General features: G+C 37.1%; 1 protein-coding gene across 10 annotated transcripts in view; it reads left to right on the top strand.

Moving 5' to 3' along the window:
* Positions 1-20,619, top strand: part of PIK3C2G (phosphatidylinositol-4-phosphate 3-kinase catalytic subunit type 2 gamma) — a 363,004-nt gene that overhangs the window by 72,197 nt on the left and 270,188 nt on the right. For 9 of the 10 annotated variants that reach the window (XR_009048372.1, XR_009048371.1, XM_057701641.1 and 6 more), the window contains 3 exons: positions 2,348-2,381; positions 7,860-8,058; positions 14,559-14,681. Coding sequence is in view for 8 of the 10 variants with exons in the window: in XM_057701641.1 (XP_057557624.1) it covers positions 2,348-2,381; positions 7,860-8,058; positions 14,559-14,681 (356 nt within the window). In the remaining 2 variants the exon portion in view is untranslated. The remainder of the gene's footprint in view (positions 1-2,347; positions 2,382-7,859; positions 8,059-14,558; positions 14,682-20,619) is intronic. The other variant, XM_057701643.1, reaches the window with a different exon arrangement.

The raw sequence follows: 20,619 nt of genomic DNA, 5'->3' as shown, positions 1-20,619 counted from the left end.
GACCCTCTTATCTCTGGGCCATTGGTTACATAGTCAGCCTCATGACAAATGTGAGCCTTTGTTAGAGTAGGAGACCAGATGTGTGAATGTGGACACATGTCTTTCCATCTGTTAAGCCCACTTGGTTGTTCTTCAGTTTTTATGTTCTGCTTTCAGTGAATCAGTAGAAACAAACAACTGATCAAAGAAAGAGGAAATCTAATTTTAGGATGAAGCACTTCAGATGCTTGAAACTAGTACTAGCTATAAAAAGCTTTACCTTTAAAAATTCATTTTCTGAAACTCCCAAAAGAACAAAAATAACAATTTTCTCAGAAACATCAAACTTTCAATATATCTAAAGCCAAAAGAATCCTTCAAGGAGGAATTAAGTATTTCCTAGGAAAGCTATGAACGATTATCATTATCAAGAGAAGCTCATATTCACATTTCACATTTCTTATATACTTATGAGCACTAAATTGCATGTGATTTTTCATGCACAGAAATAAAGAAAAAAGTTGACAACTGTCAGTTTTATTTCATATATGTCAATGGCCAAAATAAATAGTTCCATATCCCCAAATAAACAGATTTTACTTATTTTGAGTATACTTTAAAAGTTCAATTATTCGACATCATTTCAGACTTTTTATCCATCCCTTTTTCCATCCTATCGTAACTACAGGCTCCCCTATATAAGAATATTGGCACAAATAATAAGTATATATTACAGAATTTGTGCAGGAACCAACTGCAGCTAATAAAGTCAAAGTAGTTCAATCTATCCAGCCACCATAAACCTAAGATTAAAGAAATACTGAGAAATATGTCTTATGCCAACAAACTCAAAATTCAGAAGCTTTCCTTTTTTCTTGGCTGCATTTTTTTGGTCAACTAGCAAGAGACTATTTTCTGCCATACAAGGAAGTAATTAAGTATTTATTAAATGTAAGTTTTGGCAAAATGAAGAATTATATCACAAATGCCGTCATACTCTATCTACTTCATGCTCCCACTCAGCACTGCAAACAATTTTCCGTCCTTCAGAATTAGACTCCAGAAGCTCACATCATATATTTCTATTAAATACACAATAAATGAACTACAAAATAAAAAATACGGTCTTACGCATTGTGCTGTAGGTGGATGTCATGGTGATTTTGAAATACAAGTTCACATTTCTGAATAACTGAATTCTAGTTAAGTTATGCTAGCATGTTTAATAGTCTCCCCCACATGGCTGGGGTAAAGATGTTATGTGCAGTTGTTAAGTCTTATGGTTGAAACTATGCACAGATGAAATATTTTACCTAAGAGAAATGCTTCTGGAAAGGTTCATGTGAATGATATTTTTAAGTGAAAAGTTGTATATAAATTTAATTACATGTAAAAAACTATAGAAGTGTTTTTTCTCTAAAAGGAATACTGTAGCAAGTTCTTTGTTACAGGAAAACAATTATTCCCTAGTTTTTTTGTTTGAGAAATCCAGCTTTTCATTAATTGGATTTCCTTAAAAGCAAACTTGTCAAAGCAAAATTTTTAAAAAATTTAGTGTCAATTAAAGTAGATCTTATTAGAAAACTGAATTTGCTTTTGGACTGAAATGTCACTTTTAGTGAATCTGTGAATCACCACTTTATATAGCTTTCATAATGATAAAGTTATAAGCAGTAAATCCTAAACCGCTAAAGAAATTCCAGGCCTACAATAAAGATAAAAATAAACAAACAAGCAAACAAATAAAACCACCACGCTATTGGATATGAACTTAAATGACAACAAAAGCCACAAATTTTCAGATAGTATTTTTTTAAAATTCGGGATATGATCTCAAGTGTTTGACCATCAGTTTTTTTAAATCATAAAAAAATAAAGAAATGACACTATAATACGTAGTGAATCTCTATGATTTTGCATGCTTCCATCTAGCTCTCTTTCTGTGCTGCCCAAAGCTTGTACCTGAATGACTGCTAAAATAAGAACTGGACACACTAAACAGACAGAATTAGTAATCTTTTATATTAAAAGATTAGTCACTGTTGTGGAAGGGGAACTGAGCTTAGGCAGTATCTGTGTAACTGTTCTAATAAAACTAAAACGGCTGAGCTTATGCTAGAAATTTCTTTTTTTCTAAATCAAATAAGCTAGACTGCTCATTACAACAGTCAGAAGGCTTTGCTTTCATCTTAAAATTTAGATTTCCTCTGTTTAATAAGCAACATTGATATAGGACACCAAAAAATACATTTTCTTTTTATTATGCCAGAGAAATTTCTGTATGTAGATTTTGGATATTATTGGTTTGGTTTCCAGAATTTGTTTTCTGAATAATAAGTGTATCTTTGGACCTGTTTTTCTTTTTCAGAAATTTCATCAAAATTCAGAAACTTCAGCAAAAGGTAAAGCACACATGCATGCTAAATAAACAAGTTATAAAACCAAAAGTAATTTAATTTTTTCAAATTTTCTCCGACTATAACACACACACACAAATATTTCTGAGGGAAACAATGCTTTGCTAAAACTCTTTTTACTGATGGAAATGATTACTTTGCAAGTGAATAAAAATCCACACTCCCTAAACTTTTAACTTGAGATTTTTTTAAAACTGGGGAAAGTCAAGAGGGCCCTAAAAATCAAAAGAATACTGAAAATATCCTTGAAACCATTTCAAGAAACTATAAAATTTTATTTAGCTAATTATACTTTGAAGTAAGAGAAGTCAGAAATGTAGCAGATGTCTTTCTTCAAAGTCACAAATTTCAAATTTAAATTCAAGCTCTATTTGAAAGACCAATTTAACATAACAGGTAGGAGGATTTGGCTCTAGAATAATTAGTGTTCACAAAAGCTCTGAGCCTACAAAACTGCAAGCCACAGGAGGATTCTGCCTCTATAGAAAAGAGTAAACTGTGACAGTGTGATGTAGAGCAGAGTCTGGTTTCTGGAGTCAGGCAGAACTGGTTTTGAATTCCCACTCTCCCCACTTTTTGACTCTCATGGTAAAGAATTAAACTCTTTGATCCTCAGATTTCCTAATATGATAGGATTGTATGTAAAGTGCAGGGTGTGGTCAGGATTATTCTTGTTTTCACAGGCAGATGATATTTGGCTGATGAACACTTATGCATATCTTTAAGGAAACGATCTGACTCACAGATGTTCAACTACACCCTTGGATTCAGTAAAGCACCCTTGGTGACAGTAAAGCACAAATGATAACCCCAGTCTGCCTTCCATACCCTTGGTGGTTTTCAGTAGGAAGTCATGTACAGAGGGTACCCTCTCAACTCTAATTTCCACCACTCAAAAGAAGACAAGAACTCCTCCACTTCATATCATAGAAGAAAATGGGACGGCAAAGGATATGGGACAAAAAGCCTGTGCTAGTGCAAAAATCCCTGTTTCAGGCATTCATAAAACTCCAGAACACCACAGAGGAAGGAGAGAGATAGACTTCTTCTAACAATATTTCTAACACAGGGTCCAGGTGAAAGAATGAGGAGTGAACAAGCTGGAGGTATGCCTATATGAAACTGGCCCTTTCTTCCTTTCTACTAGGAATGTTGGAATAAAATCCCCTCATCCCATGTTCCTAAGGGGTTGGGATATGAGATCCCACAAAACTTCACAGAAATGTTCCCAGGGACTTATATTCTATGCTAAGTCATCACAGAAAAGGAATTAATCCAGCTCTCATAAGCTTTTGAGAAATCAAACTTCTCATTCTGCAAGATAAATACATTTTTTCTAATATTTTATTATGTAGAAGCACCTTACAGCACTTGAAAGAACAGAAAGGAAGAGTTTGCTGAAATGACAGCAAAATGAAATGAACATCTGCCAGCATATACATGCAGTTGCTTTCTATTCAGGTATTCTGAAATAAGAGTGTAGAACCTTCTGTACACAAAATCTTTATCCAGCAATGTGCCACTATTATTGATGATTCTCATACTTAATATTCTTATTGATTAACCTCAATATAGCTTGAAGCTGAGAGGTTTGATCATACCTGTGCTCTATACCAGTGGTCAACAAATCTGGCATGCTGCCTGTTTGTGTAAACAAAGTTTTTTTTCAAAAATGAAAAAAAAACCCAGATTTTAATGCAGACTGTGTTTGCAAGGAAAGTACAGCCTTCATTGGACACAAGAAGCATGGGACACAAGACGTGACAAACAGCAACACTACAGAGACCATTTTCATTTCAAATGTACACTGGAATAAAGTCATGTATTCTTATCCCTTCATTTCCAAAAAAAACCAAAACAGATTCTAATTAATGCATTTTAATCATCCATCTATTGTCATTGTTTCTTTATTTACTGATACTATAACTCTTTTCTCACTGCAAAATCAGGTGTGATAAATATTATCTCTCCATATTTCACCAGCAAGCCCAGTACTTTGAGTCCTTAATACATTTCTGATGATATCTGAAATACATTTTTCACCCAGAGTTCTGGAAGTAAAGCATAATGCATAAGCACACATCTCTATACTACCTCAAAGAAGCAAATTATAACCTAAAACTGTATTTCTGCACAAAATGTAAAGAGTAGAGTTTGAGTAATTATCCAAATAATTAATATCCTCCAAAATGTGTGCTGGGACTTGAATTAATGAGATCTCTGACTCTATGATTTGTATATTCATTTGCACAAGATTGGGAATTATTAACAAGAAGTTTGTGCTTCCTGCTTCAGAGTACCAACAGTACAATCTGGGGACCAGAGAAACAAGATGTTTCTATAAATTTATAATTCTCTGCCTCCTGTTGTTTAGGAGAATCCCTGTTGGTTGGCCTCCAGAGTTTGATGAGGCCTCTTTAAAGACTATTTTTAAGCTGCTTTACTCTTCTCTTTCATTAATTGCTACTGCTGATTTCTCAGAGAATTTTAATTAGAGCTCCTTCACTTTGTCACTTCAGGCTGTTTCAATAAAGGGCACAATTTTAGAAATACAGCAAGTAAGTAAAATTTGGCCATCTCATAAATTTTGCACAAATTTATGAATAACTAAGTGAATAACAGCATATGTTGAATAACAACCAAAAAATGTTCAATTATGGGCAGAGCCACTGAGGGACAGGATGTAGGAAGAAGCTCCAGACTGAAGCGGGCCTCTTTCCTGAGTATCCAAACACCTGGGCACTGGAACACAGCACACTACTGAAGGAAACAACAAGCCCTTCCTACTATTTTCTTTTCAAACCAACTAGGAACCAGAAAGCAATTTACATTTGTGAAACTACTTATGCGAAAGTGCACGCGTGTTTGAAAAAACAACAGTACCTGTATGACTTGACACTGGACACGACTATACCAAATGTGTGACCTGTTCAGCTCATAATCGTAATGGACAACATTTCTGTTTCTATAACTTAAAATATGAAAACCTTTAAATATCGTACAATGAATAAACGTGAATTAAAAAAAAAACCCACAACAGATCTTAAGAACATAAGTTTTAAGCATGTGCTTACTTGTTCCTTCAATGGCTCCTCAGCTGCCCAGGGCTCAGCCGCCTTGCTCTTCTGGGCTGTGGCCTCGGGACTCGGAGCTGCAGGTGGCCCAGCTGCCCACGGGGTAGGGGGAAGGATGAGGGTGGGGAAGGAGCCCTGCCCGGGCCTGGCGTCCGGGGATATCCCACCTGGGACAGGTGAGCACCACTATCTCTGCTCAACCTGTGGAGGAAGAACCTGCAATCTGGAGAAGAAGAACTGGCGTTCAGGCTGGACCACTATGAAGCCAAGGCCACGCGGTACATCCTCTTCATCAGACACTTGCAGTAACGCGGGCGCCTCCCTGGAAAGAACCGCACTCTGACCCCGCTGAGTCGTGAACCGGAAGAACTAACTGGCCTCAGACTCGCAGACTTGGAGTTGAAGTTTAGTAAAATCGTCCATCTGTCCGCGATCCCCGCGCTATAGAAGACTCCAACATCATCAGTTAACACCTGCCCGGCGTGGGGAAAGTCAGCTTAGCCCTGCTGGGGGAAGGCGGCCCGGCGAACAGAGGCTGTGCGGAATCGCGAGATGCAGGCCGACGTGTGGAGCTGCATCCCCGGGCAGACGCCGCGCATCAGGAGGCCGCTGCGAGCAGCTTCAGCCGCTACACCTCGAGCAGGCGCGGCTGTCCCCTCGTCAGGCTGGCCCGCCCATCTCTCCACCTCGGCCGCGTGACCCACGCAGTGGTCCCTCCCGAAGGCCGAGGAGCGTTCCGGACCCTCGGGAACACGGGCTTCAGGCCTCCGGGGGAGAGTTCTCCCTCCCCAGGGCCGCCTCGAGGGCCCGCTCTCCTCCTCAGCCCTGCGCTCAGCTCCCCGCGTGGGAGCCGCCAATAAACCGGTTCCTCCTTTCTGTCTTCCCCGCACTGGCTGTACTGCAGTTTCATTTCTCCAGGACGAGGCGGCGGAACAGGAGAAATATGTGAAATTCGGCATTTCAGTACATATTTCTGGCCCAGGATGGAAACAGGAACATTCAGATCGTATCTTTCGCAGGGTTTTCTGCGTCCCTCTCGTCTATCAAGATGTGCCTGTGGGGTTTAAAGAAGCCTGTTTGGGGAATTGGACGAGGCCTGATGTATCAAGTGGCCTTGGTCATGGCTACAGGAGCCTTGCGACCTGCGACCCTCGAGACTTCGTCAGCAAAGTCAGGCACGAATGACTTACAGGAACGGAAGGGCGCCAGAGCTTCCATTCATAACACTTGGCTTTATACGTTCATCTCAAGACCCTTTGTCACCTAAATATTTGTCAATGAAAGATTTTCCTCTTCTAGGTAAAAATATTTTTTAATATAATTTTTATATTTGAGATTATTCATATAATTTCTAAAACACTGTAGTTGAATATTAAAAATAATTACAAAGGGACTTCCTGGTGGTCCAGTGGTTAAGAATAAGCCTTCCAATGCAGGGGATGGGGGTTTGATCCCTGGTTGAGGACAAAGACCCCAATGTGGGGAAGCAACTAAGGCTGCAGGGAACAACTAAGCCTCCACACCGCAGCTACTGAGCACTTGAGCCATGACTAGAGAGCCTGTGTGTCTCAAGGAAAGGTAATGCAGCAATGAAGATCCTGCATGCCGCAACTAAGACCCCACGCAGCCAAAAGTAAATTAAAAAAAATTTTTTTTAAATAATTGCAAGTTGTCAGCATATTATGGTTATCGACTTGAAAACTATTGGCCCCTGTACTTAATCATTTTTCTTCATTTTTTTCTTCCTTCACGACAAGTCACTTTTAGGAATAATCAGTAGTCTCCCTTTAAATAACTAATGGTAAAACTCAAGTAAGGCTTTGATTTTGAAGAAATATAGTAAATATCATAAACCTTTCATTTTAAACTTACTTCAGATCCCAGCCATGTACTAATACCATTCTCTTTTTTAGCAGCATGATGTGTATGATTAGTGTTCAGTTAATGATGACCATCATAGCATAATCAAACTTATTTTGATTAATTCTTTAGATGGAATTTGTTTAAAGTACTTATAAGCCATGAAGAAAAGATGTTCCTTGTCTGAAAAGTAATTCTAAACAATAATAATCCAGAACAAAAATATTGCAATTTACAGTTGATCGGAATGCCAAATTAATAACCCAAAACTCTGATGTGTGATTAAAGGCTGTGCTCCCCAAATTTCTGCAACTAAAGGTATGAAAGCTTATTAATTATCTACACTACTAACAGCTAACCCAGGCTGCATATGGAGGCACAGATGGCTAATTGGCTTCAGTTGGTAGAGGGTCATTTTAAATACATTTGCTTTAAATTTTGTTATAAAAATTTTCAAAGCTGTAGCAGATGGTTTATGATAAATATGGCCCTTCACAGATGACCTGATTTCTTCCCTTTTCCTCCCTAGGTTTGATAGAAAAAGTGACAACTGAACTATCCACCTCCATCTACCAGCTAATTGATATCTATTGCAGCAGCTTTTATGCAGATTTCCAGCCTCTTAATGCACCTGTGCGTAGTGTTTCCTGTGTAAATCTTGGACCCCATTCCCACCTTAGCTTCACAGTATACGCGGCTCACAATATTCCAGAGACCTGGGTACTCAGGTGAGTCGTGATGAGTTTTTCTCAAAAGGGCTAATTAATTTTGTGTAGCTTCTAATTGAGTATAATTTGCCTTGTTCTTATTTGCAGGAGCAAATATTTCATTGTGAAGTTTAATTAGTGTGGATTTATCAATATTCTTAAAATCATTTACAACTTTATTTCCAATGCACATTCCTTTTCCCTCAAGTCTTCTCCTATTCCCCATATTAAAAATAACTGCATGTTGTCAGTTTATCATTATGGAAACAGAAAATGCTCATCCTACTTAGTGATTGCTCTGAATTTTTCATTTTTATGTTTGAGTTTAAATGATGAATGCCAATTAACACAGAGCTAGATAGCACACACACATATAGGGAAATGTAGAGTACTGAAAAATAGAAAAAAAATCACTTTGATCCCTATCAAGTTGTAAGTGTTAATATTTTGTGAGATTAGTACCTTGATAAAGTGGGAATTAGCAAAGAGTTATTTGAGTTACAATAGAAATTAACCATAATTATGCATGGAACATTTCCAGATTTTAGTAGACTCTTATATAGTATTTTCTTGAATAACATAATTAGAGTAATATTATAATAATTATTTTAAATTCCTTATGGATTAAATCTATAAGAGAATACTGATTAAGTCAATTAAAGTTGATAAGAAAATAGTAATTTTCTAATGGGTTTATTGTACCCACTGCGTTTAGCGTCTCAAAGAAAGTCTAAAAGAAACAGTTTTAGTAAAAAGAGAAATAATTTTTATTTTTGTCTGTATTTTTGCAAATGAAAACTGTAGAAATAGTTATACAGCCAATTATAAAGGAAATTTTACCTTTGTATATAAAAAAGAAAGACTCTATCATCTATCTATGTCACATACGCATTTCTTTAAAACCTATAGGAAGATCCTTTTATGCTTTTTCTCTTTCTTAATTTTATGAAGAATTTTATGAGGCTGATGTATAATGTAACAAATTGCTACTATAATGAATGTTCTTATAATTTTTAAATCATTAGTATATCTTTATTAATTTTAATTCACATGGAAAAACTATGTAGCCAGATAAATACAAGTAAAGCTATATCATAGAGCATGTAGTCAGTGTTTATATATGATGGGAAATTTAGTTTTGTTTATTTTTTCTACTGTTTTTCTATTCTCTATTTTATGTATTTCACATCTAATCTTTATTATTTTCTTTCTTCTTTTAACTTTGGGCTTAGTTTGTTCTTTTTCTAGTTCCTTGAGTAAAATTTAGGTTATTTGTGATCATCTTGTTTTTATTCTTTTTTTAATCTTTTTAAAAAAATTTTTATTGGAGCACAGTTGATTTACATGTTAGTTTCTGCTGTGCAACAAGGTAAATCAGGTATACATAATACATATAGCCACTCTTTTTTTAGATTCTTTACCCATGTAGGTCATTACGGAGTATTGAGAAGAGCTCCCTGTGCTATATAGTGGGTCCTTATTAGTTATCAGTTTTATATATAGTAGTGTGTATATGTCAATTCCAATCTCCCAATTTATCCATCCCCCTTCTCCACTGGTAACCATAAGTTTGTTTTCTATATCTGTGACTCTATTTCTGTTTTGTAAATAAGTTCATTTGTACCTTTTTTTAGATTCCACATATAAGTGATAGCACATATTTGTCTTTCTCTGTCTGACTTACTTCACTCAGTATGACAATCTCTAAGTCCATCCATGCTGCTGCAAATGGCCTTATTTTGTTCATGTTTATGGCTGAGTAATATTCCATTGTATATGTGTACCACATCTTCTTTATCCATTCCTCTGTCAATGGACATTTAGGTTGCTTCCATGTCCTGGCTATTGTAAACAGTGCTGCGGTGAACACTGGGGTGCATGTATCTTTTCAAATTATGGTTTTCTCTGTATATAGGCCCAGGAGTGGGATTGTAGGATCATATGGTAGCTCTATTTTTAGTTTTTTTTAAGGAAGCTCCATACTGTTCTCCGTAGTGGCTGTACCAATTTACATTCCCACCAACAGTGTAGGAGAGTTCCCTTTTTTCCACACCCTCTCCAGCACTCATTGTTTATAGATATTTTGATAATGGCCATTCTGATTGATGTGAGGTGATTCTTCATGATAGTTTTGATTTGATCTTTCTTCTTTTAATGTAGGCATTTATTGCTTTAAACTTCTCTTTTAGTACTGTTTTTACTGTATCTCATAAGTTTTGGTATGGTGTATGTTCATTTTCATGTCTTAAAATGTTTTCTAATTTCCTTTTTGATTTCTGTTTGACCCATTGGTTATTCAAAAGTATTCATTTACTTATTCATCTCACTTATGTGGAATCTAAAAAACAAAACAAAATGAAAACAGACTCTGAGAATAAGTGGTTGCCAGAAGGGAAGAGGTGAGGGTGGGGGTGAAATAGGTGAGGGGGATTAAGTGGCATAAGCATCCAGTTATATAATAAATAAGTCACAAGGATGTAATATATACAGCATAAGGAATATGGTCAGTAACATTGTACCAACTTTGTACCCATACAGATGGTTACTCAACTTCGCATGCTTATCATTTCATAATGTATGCAAATATCAGATCATTATATATTACACACCTGAAACTAACATAAGATTGTAAATCAAGATTTCAATAGAATAAAAAAGGGTAACTAAAAGGTGTTAATTCCCATTAATTTGAGAATTTTCCAATTTTCCTTTGGCTATTGATTTCTACTTTTATTGTGGTCAGAAAATATACTTTGTATGATTTCAATTTTCTCAAATTTGTTAAGACCTATTTTGTGATCTATGCTGGAGAATGATCCTTGTGCACTTGAGAAGAATGTGTATTGCCCTGAGGTTGGGTGGAATGTTCTATAAATGTCTGTTAGGTTCATTTGGACCACAGTGTTATTCAAACCCTCTGTTTCCTTATTGAGCTTCTGTCTGGTTGTTCTATTCGTTATAACCAGTATTGAGATCTTCTGTTATTATTGTGTTGTTGTCTATTTCACCTTTTCATTCTGTCAGTGTTTGCTTAATATATTTGCTTCAATTTGGGGTGCATGTATATTTACAACTATTGTATCCTCTTGATGAGTTGACCCCTTTATCATTATATAATGTCCTTGTCTGTTGTGACAGTTTTGACTTAAATTCTATTTTGTCTAATATAAATACGGCAACTCCTGCTCTCTTTTGTTTACCATTCACAGGGAATATCTTTTTCTGTCCTTTCACTTTCAGATGTGTCCTTAAATCTAAAGTGAATCTCTTGTAGACAGTATACGGTTGGATCTTGTTTTCTAATCCATTCAGTTATGCTGTATCTTCATTTTATTATTATTTTTTTCATCTTTGTTGGAGTATAATTGCTTTACTGTATTGTGTTAGTGTCTGCTGCACAACGAAGTGAATTAGCTATATGTATACATATATCCTCCTATCCCCTCCCTCTTGAGCCTCCCTCCCACCCTTCCTATCCCACCCCTTTAGGTCTTCACAAAGCATTGAGCTGATCTCCCTGTGCTCTGTAGCAGTTTCCCGCTAGCTAGTTATTTTACATTTGGTAGTGTGTATATGTCACTGCTACTCTCTCACTACGTCCCAGCTTCCCCTCCCCCCCCACCCTGTGTCCTCAAGTCCATTCTCTACATCTGCATCTCTATACCTGCCCTGCCACTAGGTTCATCAGTACCATTCTTCTAGATTCCATATGTGTGCATTAGCATACCGTATTTGTTTTTCTCATTCACTTCACTCTATATGACAGACTTTAGGTCCATCCACCTCCCTACAAAAAAGGGTTGAAATTGAGCTATTTATATGCTATGTCTTCTGACTGTAGAATTTAATTTATATTTAACATAATTAATGACGGAAGGACTTTCGATTGCCATTTTTTTATTGTTTTCTATCTTGTAGCATTTTTGTCCTTCTTTTCCTCTCTTGCCATTTTCCTTCGTGTTCTGTTTTTGTAATGACATGTACTTTAATTCCTTTTTTATTGTCTTCTGTTTATCTTCTGTAGATAGGTATTTTCTTTGTGGTGACCATGGGCCTCACATAAAACATCTTATATTTAAAATACTGTTTTAAGCTGATAAGAACTTCAATCAGATATAAAAACTACTCTTCTTCTCCCCTCACCACACTTTATGTTGCCAGTATCACAAATTGCATCTTCTTATATTTTGTGTATTTTTATAATTAAAGTTTTTCTATACTTTGTCCTTTAAGTTTTACCCAAAGCTGTTCCCGTCTCGCCATTGCAGCCTTACAGTATTCTGTATTTGTCCAGATATTTCCCTTTACCAGCCAGCTTTTGTACTTTCATACGCTTTTGTGTTGCTGTCTAACGTCCTTTCACTTCAACTGGAAGGACTCCCTTTAGCATTTCGTGTAAGTCAGGTCTAGGGCTGATGAACTCCCTCCGCTTTTAACCTGAGGAAGTATTTGTTTCTCCTTCATTTTTGAAGGACAGCTTTGCCAGATATAATTATATTTTTTTTCTTTCAGAACTTTGAATGTATCATCCCACTCCATCTGGCCTTTAAGGTTTCTGCTGAGAAATCTACTGAAAAACTGATGAGATCTCTTTTATGTGGCAGATCACTTTTCTCACGCTGCTTGCAAAAGTCTCTGGTCTTTGACTTTCGATAGTTTGATTTTAATGTGTTTCAGCGTGGTCTTCTTTGGGCTCATCCTAGTTTGGTCCATTGGGCTTCTTGAAACTGGATGTCCAGTTCCTTCCCTACAATTTGTAAGTTTTCAGCCATTCTGTCTTCAGATCAGCTTTCTGTCTCTTTCTCTAAATTGTCTCCTCCTAGGACTCACATAATATGTATAATTGTCTTCTTGATCATGTCCCATAAGTCCCTTAGACTTTCTTCACTCTTCTTCATTTTTTTTCTTTTTGTTTCTCTAACTGAATAATTTCAAATACTCATCTTTGAGCTCACTGATTTTTTTGCTTCTGCTCCATCAAGGATACCCTTGAACCCCTCTATCGATTTTTTTTTTCAATTCAGTTATTGTATTCTTCAGCTCCAAAATTTCTGTGTGGTTCTTTTTAATATTTTTATATCTTTCTTGATATTCTCATTTTGTTATATATAAAATTCTTTGTCAGGTAGTTCATATACTTCCATTTCGTTAAGATTGGATTCTGGAGATTTATTCCGTTCCTTTGGTAGGGCCATGGTTTCCTCTTTCATTGTATACCTTGTTTTACTTTGTGTTGGGATTGGAGCATTTAAAAAAAATAGCTACCTCTCCCAGTCTTTATGGAGTGGTTTAATACAGGGCAAGAATGTTACCAATCAGTCCAGCTAGGGATTTGGAGGGCCTTTCAAACATTTTCTGTAGCTGCCTCTTCCCTGGGATTGTGTGTGTAAATTCCCAGTCAGAGAGGTTTTGCTTCTTTCTTCAAGATGTTAAATTTCTTGTTTCGTCAAGTGTCAGCCTGGGTGCTGCTGGTTCTTTGGTGCTCCGTACACTGCCCAGCTCTTGTTTGTTCTCAGCTGCTTCCAGGCATCCAGAGTATGCCAAGTCCCATCAGTGCTCTATTGCATGAGCCATAAACCAGTCCCTCATACAACCCCCTGAAAAAGCCAAAATGTTGGATGCACGCTGTACCCTCCCTGCTTCCCTCTCTTCCTGCCAATGCAGAGACCATCAAGCTACATCAGCCTCTGTCTGCTGCCCCACAGATCCTCTGGAATGGCAGCAAGCCTCCCAGCTCTCACTTATTCTCCTAAGTCCATGGTCCCGAGGCATCTAGAGTGTATCATATTCTGTAAGCATTCTGAGACAGAAACCAGCCCCTCAGGCAGCCCCCAGAAAAGCTGAAACATTGGAAGCACAGTCCAAATCTTTCCCGAGGGAGAAGCCGGGAGTTGGGGGTTTTCTCCTTTTCATTTTGTACTAAGCTGGGGGGGATGTGGTAAGTGAGTTTGTGCCAATACAAACTATTGCCTTTGTTCTCAGAGCCCCCAACCTGGCACCCATTCCTATTTAGCACTTAGATTCAGGCAAGAGAGAAACCAGTCCCTTAGATAGACCCTTAAAAAGTCTAGATGTTAGACATATGTTCTAGTCTTCTCTTTCCCACCCCACGGAGAAGCTGGGAGTTGGGATTTTCCTCCTGATCATACAACACTCTGCTGGGAAGAGGAGCTCTGGAAAATGAGTGCCATGAATTTTCCTACTAATTTCTATGTGGCTGGTTTTGCACTTGCCTGGGATGCAAGAGCCTTTTTACTTCTTTCTGGATTTCTCACAAAGGAAATTGATCCATATATTGTTGTTAAATTGATGTCTCCGGGCGGAAGGAGGGTCTAGGGCTTCCTATTCTGCAATCTTGCTGAAGTCACCAAACATAAATTCTCAGTAATTTTTAAAGTACACTCTATATAAGCAAACAACACTTTATCATTTGACTTTTAACTATGAAAATAATTGACCCATAGAGAAAACTGGTTCCTTTATAGTGTTCAGCTTATTGAATCCATGTTGTTTCTTTTTAGCTATAAAGCATTTTCTTTTTCCTGTTGGCTTACATATGCTGGAAAGAAGCTGTGCCAAGTGAGAAACTGCAGAAATATTCCAGTCAAAAAATTGTTTTTTTTCTTGGTCAACTGGAACGAAATGTAAGTTTAATCTTTATTCTGGCAGGATCATTTGTCTAATAAAGATCAGGGTTTTTTCCCCCCTCTTTTCAAGTGAAGGGTGTGATTTTTTTTTAAATGTTTCCAGTTGATTTGATTCAATGATGTGATGAATATGCAAAGCATAATAGATAACTGACTTCAATTCAGCAGATTAAAGGTCCACTTTAAAAATCTAGGTAAGTGCCTAATCTACGTTATCAAATTGCTCAAAGAGGGAAATTGGGAAAGGGAGAATTATTAATCGTTTACAGACTGTGGATAAAAGGAATACCCTCTATTTGGAGTTAGAGGGAAGTAGATTCCAGATATAACAAAGATGAAAGAAATCACCTAATAACATATGTAATCTCCCTTTTCCCCCAAACACCAATTATAAATTTGTTTAAACAATCAAGTTTTTGGACAGCAATTATCTATGCATTGTCTAAACTGTCAAGTGATTTGGGATAATCAATTGCTACTTGTTCATTTTATAGAGCTTTGTTAAATCAAGAAGGAAAGGTACCTGCCTGACACTATCCATACCCTCCTCCTCTTCTCTGCCCCCCACCTCAAGCCTTTGCTTTACCCAGAATCTCAGGGGGCTCCTAGGCCCCATCAATGGCATTTATGTGGTTACTGTTTCCTCTCCTTGCTGTTCCCATGACACCGCTCTGCTGTCACTTCTCTGGGGTCTCTGCTGATCCACCGAGAGCCAACATTCCTCCTACCGCAAGTGGAAGAAAAGTCCCCAGTCTGCTATACATCAGCCCTTTCAGAAGGTCTGGTTTTCTTAGGAGATAACTTGACTCCAAATATTTGAGATAATTTGACTCCAAATATTGTACTTTTCTATTGATATCTATGAGCCAAAATTTCTAGGACTTTGAAGATGGCGTTAGAATAGTACCATCTCGTGAAGAATAGTACACTTAGTGTTACCACAGTCAGTAGAGACTGAGTCCTGAGATGTAACATGTGGTCCTCAATTCTTACATACTCCAGGGCAAATCCTCCTTCTAAGACTGTGACAACCTTTATCTCCTCTTGTTTTGTTAAGGTTCTTAATTCCTTTGACCAAAAACCGGACCTTCAATTACAAAATCCCCTTCCATTGCACAGAATCAGTTCTGCTTGTAAAAATTTTTAGTGGCTCCGCAATTCCTGTAAGGTAAAATACAAGTAATTTAGTGTAGCACACAAGGCCCTCTGTGGTTTGGTCCCTGCCTGTCTCTGCACTTTCATCTCTGGAGTTAGCACCACTTTCTGCCCCTGCACCCAGCCACACTCTGCATCTGATCTACTTACCCTGTGAAGTGAGAAATGATGCCTCTTTTAGGGGTCATGCATCTGTCAGGAGCACAGTGTCTTCACTGCCTACTTTGGGAACCCCTAATTATCTTCCAGAACACTTCTCCACCTTCTTTAAAAACCCTTTCCTGTATCATTCTTTAAAAATTGGCCACATTTTCTTTTTTTGTTTGGTCTGAACCTCAAAGTACTCTCATGGTCCATTACTGAATGTGTTTGTTTGTATTTGTTTGCTTCTGCTAAAGGATGCAAAGATTTTTATATTTTTATTTAAAAATTTTAGAAGTTTATCCCTAGCAGCTAAAACAACACCAGACAGAGTAAGAGTCCAGGAAGTATTGCTTGGCAAGTGAATGAATTTTGTATAATACATGACTCCTCAAAAATGTATTAACCAGCTCAATTACTAGAATTATTCTTCTGACTTAATTAAAACTTATTCCTGGTTGTTTTAAAAAATCAGATTAATTTTCAGCTGACACATATCATTTAAACAATTCAAGATAAAAATCTAATTCTAAAGAAAAATCTAATTTCAAAGAAAAAAATCTCAAAATAAATTGAAAATCATTAGTGCTGTTGGAATAACTTCACTGGTGTACTTTTCTTCTCTTCCTTCAAGAGTGCATGAGTGTTATCTTACCTGTGAGAATCTCTTTGATTCCCTTGAGAGTTAGTTACAAGTAATTTAGCATAGCACACAAGGTCCTGTGTGGTTTGGTCCAGAGCTCTTTTCATTTTATTTTATTTCCATTAAAAACATTTATTTACCATTTTTCTAGGTGCCTGGCCTGTAGCATCCTTTATATATTTTATTAACATGTACCCATTACACTACAGTTGATTGTGCATTTCATTACTAGGCTGTAAACTTAAGGACAGAAACTGTTTAACTGTAATATGTGACATAGATTTTTGACTGCTTATTATATTCCAGGCATCATAGTATACCTCCAAAATATATTATCTCATCTAACTTAATAACAAAAATCCACAGCAGATATTGTCATCTCCATTTTACAGATCAGAATGTTAATGTTTATGAAGCTTAATAAACTTGCCCCAGCTCCCACAAGCAGTAAATGGGTGAACTAGCACTCAGACCCACTCTGACTCCAAAGCTGAGGTTTTTACTGTGGCTTTCATACTATTTCTTACAACATACAAAATCTTGGGCTGAGTATTTATATTCTACAAATAGTTCTCACAACTTAAATTAAAAAACAAAACAAACTCTACTTCATTCTTTCAACAGCAGCCATGCCGTTTTCTCCCCTCTACTTTGCAGCAGAACCCTTCCAAAGAGTCGTCTGTATTCACTTTCTTCAGTTTTTTCCCTCTGCTCGAATATATACTCCAATCAGGCTTTTGTCATCTCTGCTCCACTGAAATTACAAGGAGCTGGCTTCCACACTCTTTTGCTTTCTTCCTCCCTCACTGGGCATTCCTGCTCCATATCCTTTCCTTCTCCTAGGCCGAACATAGTCTAACCCTAAGCCTCTTATGTTGTGTGTATCTTTACTTCTTTAGTTTTCTCTTATAGTTACATAGCTTTAAATGCCATCTGTATGCCATCAACTCCCAAATTTATATCACCAACCCAGGCATCAGTCACAAACTTCACACTGACTCACTCAACATGTCTAAAACTAAACTCTTGATCTTGCACTCCAAACTTGCTCCACCCAGGGGTGGCCACTCAGGGTGATCATTTCCATTTCGGATGTTCAGGTCAAATCCTTAGCCTGAATTTCCTCCTCTCACACCCCATGTCCAGGACATCCTACTGGCCCTCTCCTCAGAAATATTTCCAGAACATTACTTCTCATCACTTTCATTGATCTAGGCCACCATGCCCCCTGTATTCCTAGAGTAGCCTTATAATAGTCACCCTACTTCTCTTGCATCTTTAGAATCCTTCTCACACAGCAGTTAAAGTGTTTAAAATCCTTCTCACACAGCAGTTAAACTAATCTTTTATTTATTTTTTGATCTTTATTGGAGTAAAATAGCTTTACACTGTTGTGCCAATTTCCACTATACCACAAAGCAAATCAGCTGTATTTATACATATATCCCCATATCCCCTCCCTCTTGAGCCTCCCTCTCGAGCCTCCCTCCTGAGCCTCCCTCACACCTTCCCCATCCCACTCCTGTAGGTCATCAGAAATCATTGAGTTGATGTCTGTGTGTTAGGAAGTTGCTTCCCACTTGCTATCTGTTTTACACTTGGTAGTGTATATATGTCAGTGCTACTCTCTCACTTCATCCCAGCTTCCCCTTCGTCCCCCACCCTGTGTCCTCAACTCCGTTCTCTGCATCTGCATCTTTATTCTTGCCCTGTCGCTGGGTTCATCAATACCATTCCATATATGTGTGTTAGCATACGGTATTTGCTTTTCTCTTTCTGCTTACTTTGCTCTGTATAACAGACTCTAGGTCCATCCACCTCACTACAAATAACTCAATTTCATTCTTTTTTATGGCTGAGTAATATTCCATTGTATATATATGCCATGATGCTCAACATCACTAATCATTAGAGAAATGCAAATCAAAACCACAATGAGGTATCACCTCACACCAGTCTGATTGTCCATCATCAAAAAATCTAGGAACAATAAATGCTGGAGAGGCTGTGGAGAAAAGGGAACCCTCCTGCACTGTTGGTGGGAATGTAAATTGGTACAGCCACTATAGAAAACAGTATGGAGGTTCCTTAAAAAACTAAAAATAGAACTACCATATGACCCAGCAACCCCACTACTGGGCATATACCCAGAGAAAACCATAATTCAAAAAGACACATGTACATGCAGTGAACCTTGTGGTACAAGACACATGTACCACAAGGTTCACTGCAGCATTATTTACAATAGCCAGGACATGGAAGCAATCTAAATGTCCATCGACAGATGAATGGATAAAGTAACCTCTTTTAAAATGTAAGTCAGGCCATGTCATTCTTCTGTATTATAATTGTGCAATGGCTCCCATTTTCATTCAGACAAAACTCAAAGATCTTACAGTGGTCCATTATTTTATATTAGTGTTAATAAGGGAGTTCTATACAATGTGACCTTTTAAGTCTTCCATTTCCACTATCAAAAATTTATTCTGATTTTAGAAAAACTCTCATATAGAAGAAAAGAATGTTTAAGAAAAATTTTAGTGTTTACTCATTTTTAAACAGTAGAGTAAGGCAAACATATGGTTAAAACTTGAGGTCTGTGCCAACAGCTTGGATATAAAGAAGCAATCTGACTTCACTTATTGAATTGTCTCTTAAAGTATTTTTCTTCCTTTTTTGTGTGTAAAAGTTCATTCCTTTGATTTTTCAATAGCCGTGTAGAAGTTAATAAAAAAAAGATTTCTCAGTGACTGTGAGATTATTCTGGCTTTAAAAATCCATATGTATTCAAGAAATGAATAAATAACTATTTATAAAGTGTGTATTCTTACCCTAGAAGAATTTATTTTTATTAATAAAAATGGCAGAATGGAGAGTGGCAGTAACTATCCACTGTAACTTATCGAATTTTTTGTCATTCTTGATATGGAAAGCTCATTAATAAGTGAAGTTATACATGAAGAAGCCAGACTCAGTGGGAAAAAGAACATTTCATATTATGTGAGAAATAAAATGAAATTATAGCTTCCATCCTAGCACAGAAATATGAAAACTGAATAGAAAGTCAATTACAGGTAAAAGAATATTCACGAAGTTACTGTGCATTGCACACAATCATCAACATTTTATGTTGAGTTTCAGAGCTTCTTTTAAGCTGAGAAATATGTTCACATTACACTGAATGAATATTATGACTATGAAGGAATTTGAAAGAAAAGACAGGCTTTTGTTTTAGATATCTAAATGTGTAATAATTTAATTTTCAATAGTCTAAATTTCGCTAATCTTGAAAAATAATATTTTTTACTCTAGTCTTTCCTTTATTTCCCTTCCTTGCTTTTAGCTAGAATTACATTTTATTTGTCTACAATGGCTAATATAAGTTATTACATTGTTGATAGAATAATGAATATAAGCCTGATATACAACCTAACCATTTGCCACATATTGTGTTATGTAATATTTGTTCCATTTTATGGATGAGGAAAACAAGGCTTAGAAAGGTTAAATTCATCATTCAAAGAACATCTGTTCAGTCAGAGGCCCAATATTTGGATGCAGATATGTGCAAATCCAAAGCTCTGATTCATCTTCTCCACTCACAGCTTACCTATTGGCATCTCTGAGTTATTGTCAACTCAGTGACATCGTGCCCTGAACCGTACATATATCCCCTACCCCAAGCTCCTCCTCTGTGTTTTTGGTCAGTTAAAGGTATCCACTACAACATTGTCTAGAAGCCTGGAATTCATCTTCATTGTCCTATTCCACGAATATGCTGTTAGTCAAATGTTAGTTATCCATTCAACCTCTTAAAAACAGCTCTTCTGTCTTTCCTCTTTTAGATGTTTTATCACCAGCTGGGTCTGGACCTTTCCATCTCAGAGAACAGCATGTTGAGGGGAGAGATGTGTACTTCCTCAACATCAGTTATGGTCGCTGGGCTGAATTAACTCCTTCTTATTCCTAAGGCTGAATGCTGCCTAGCTACTCACA

Source organism: Hippopotamus amphibius, chromosome 12 (assembly GCF_030028045.1).
Source record: "Hippopotamus amphibius kiboko isolate mHipAmp2 chromosome 12, mHipAmp2.hap2, whole genome shotgun sequence".
Lineage (NCBI taxonomy): Eukaryota > Metazoa > Chordata > Mammalia > Artiodactyla > Hippopotamidae > Hippopotamus > Hippopotamus amphibius.
The sequence above is the reverse complement of the archived record's forward strand: the minus strand, read 5'-3'. Positions and strand labels throughout refer to the sequence as shown.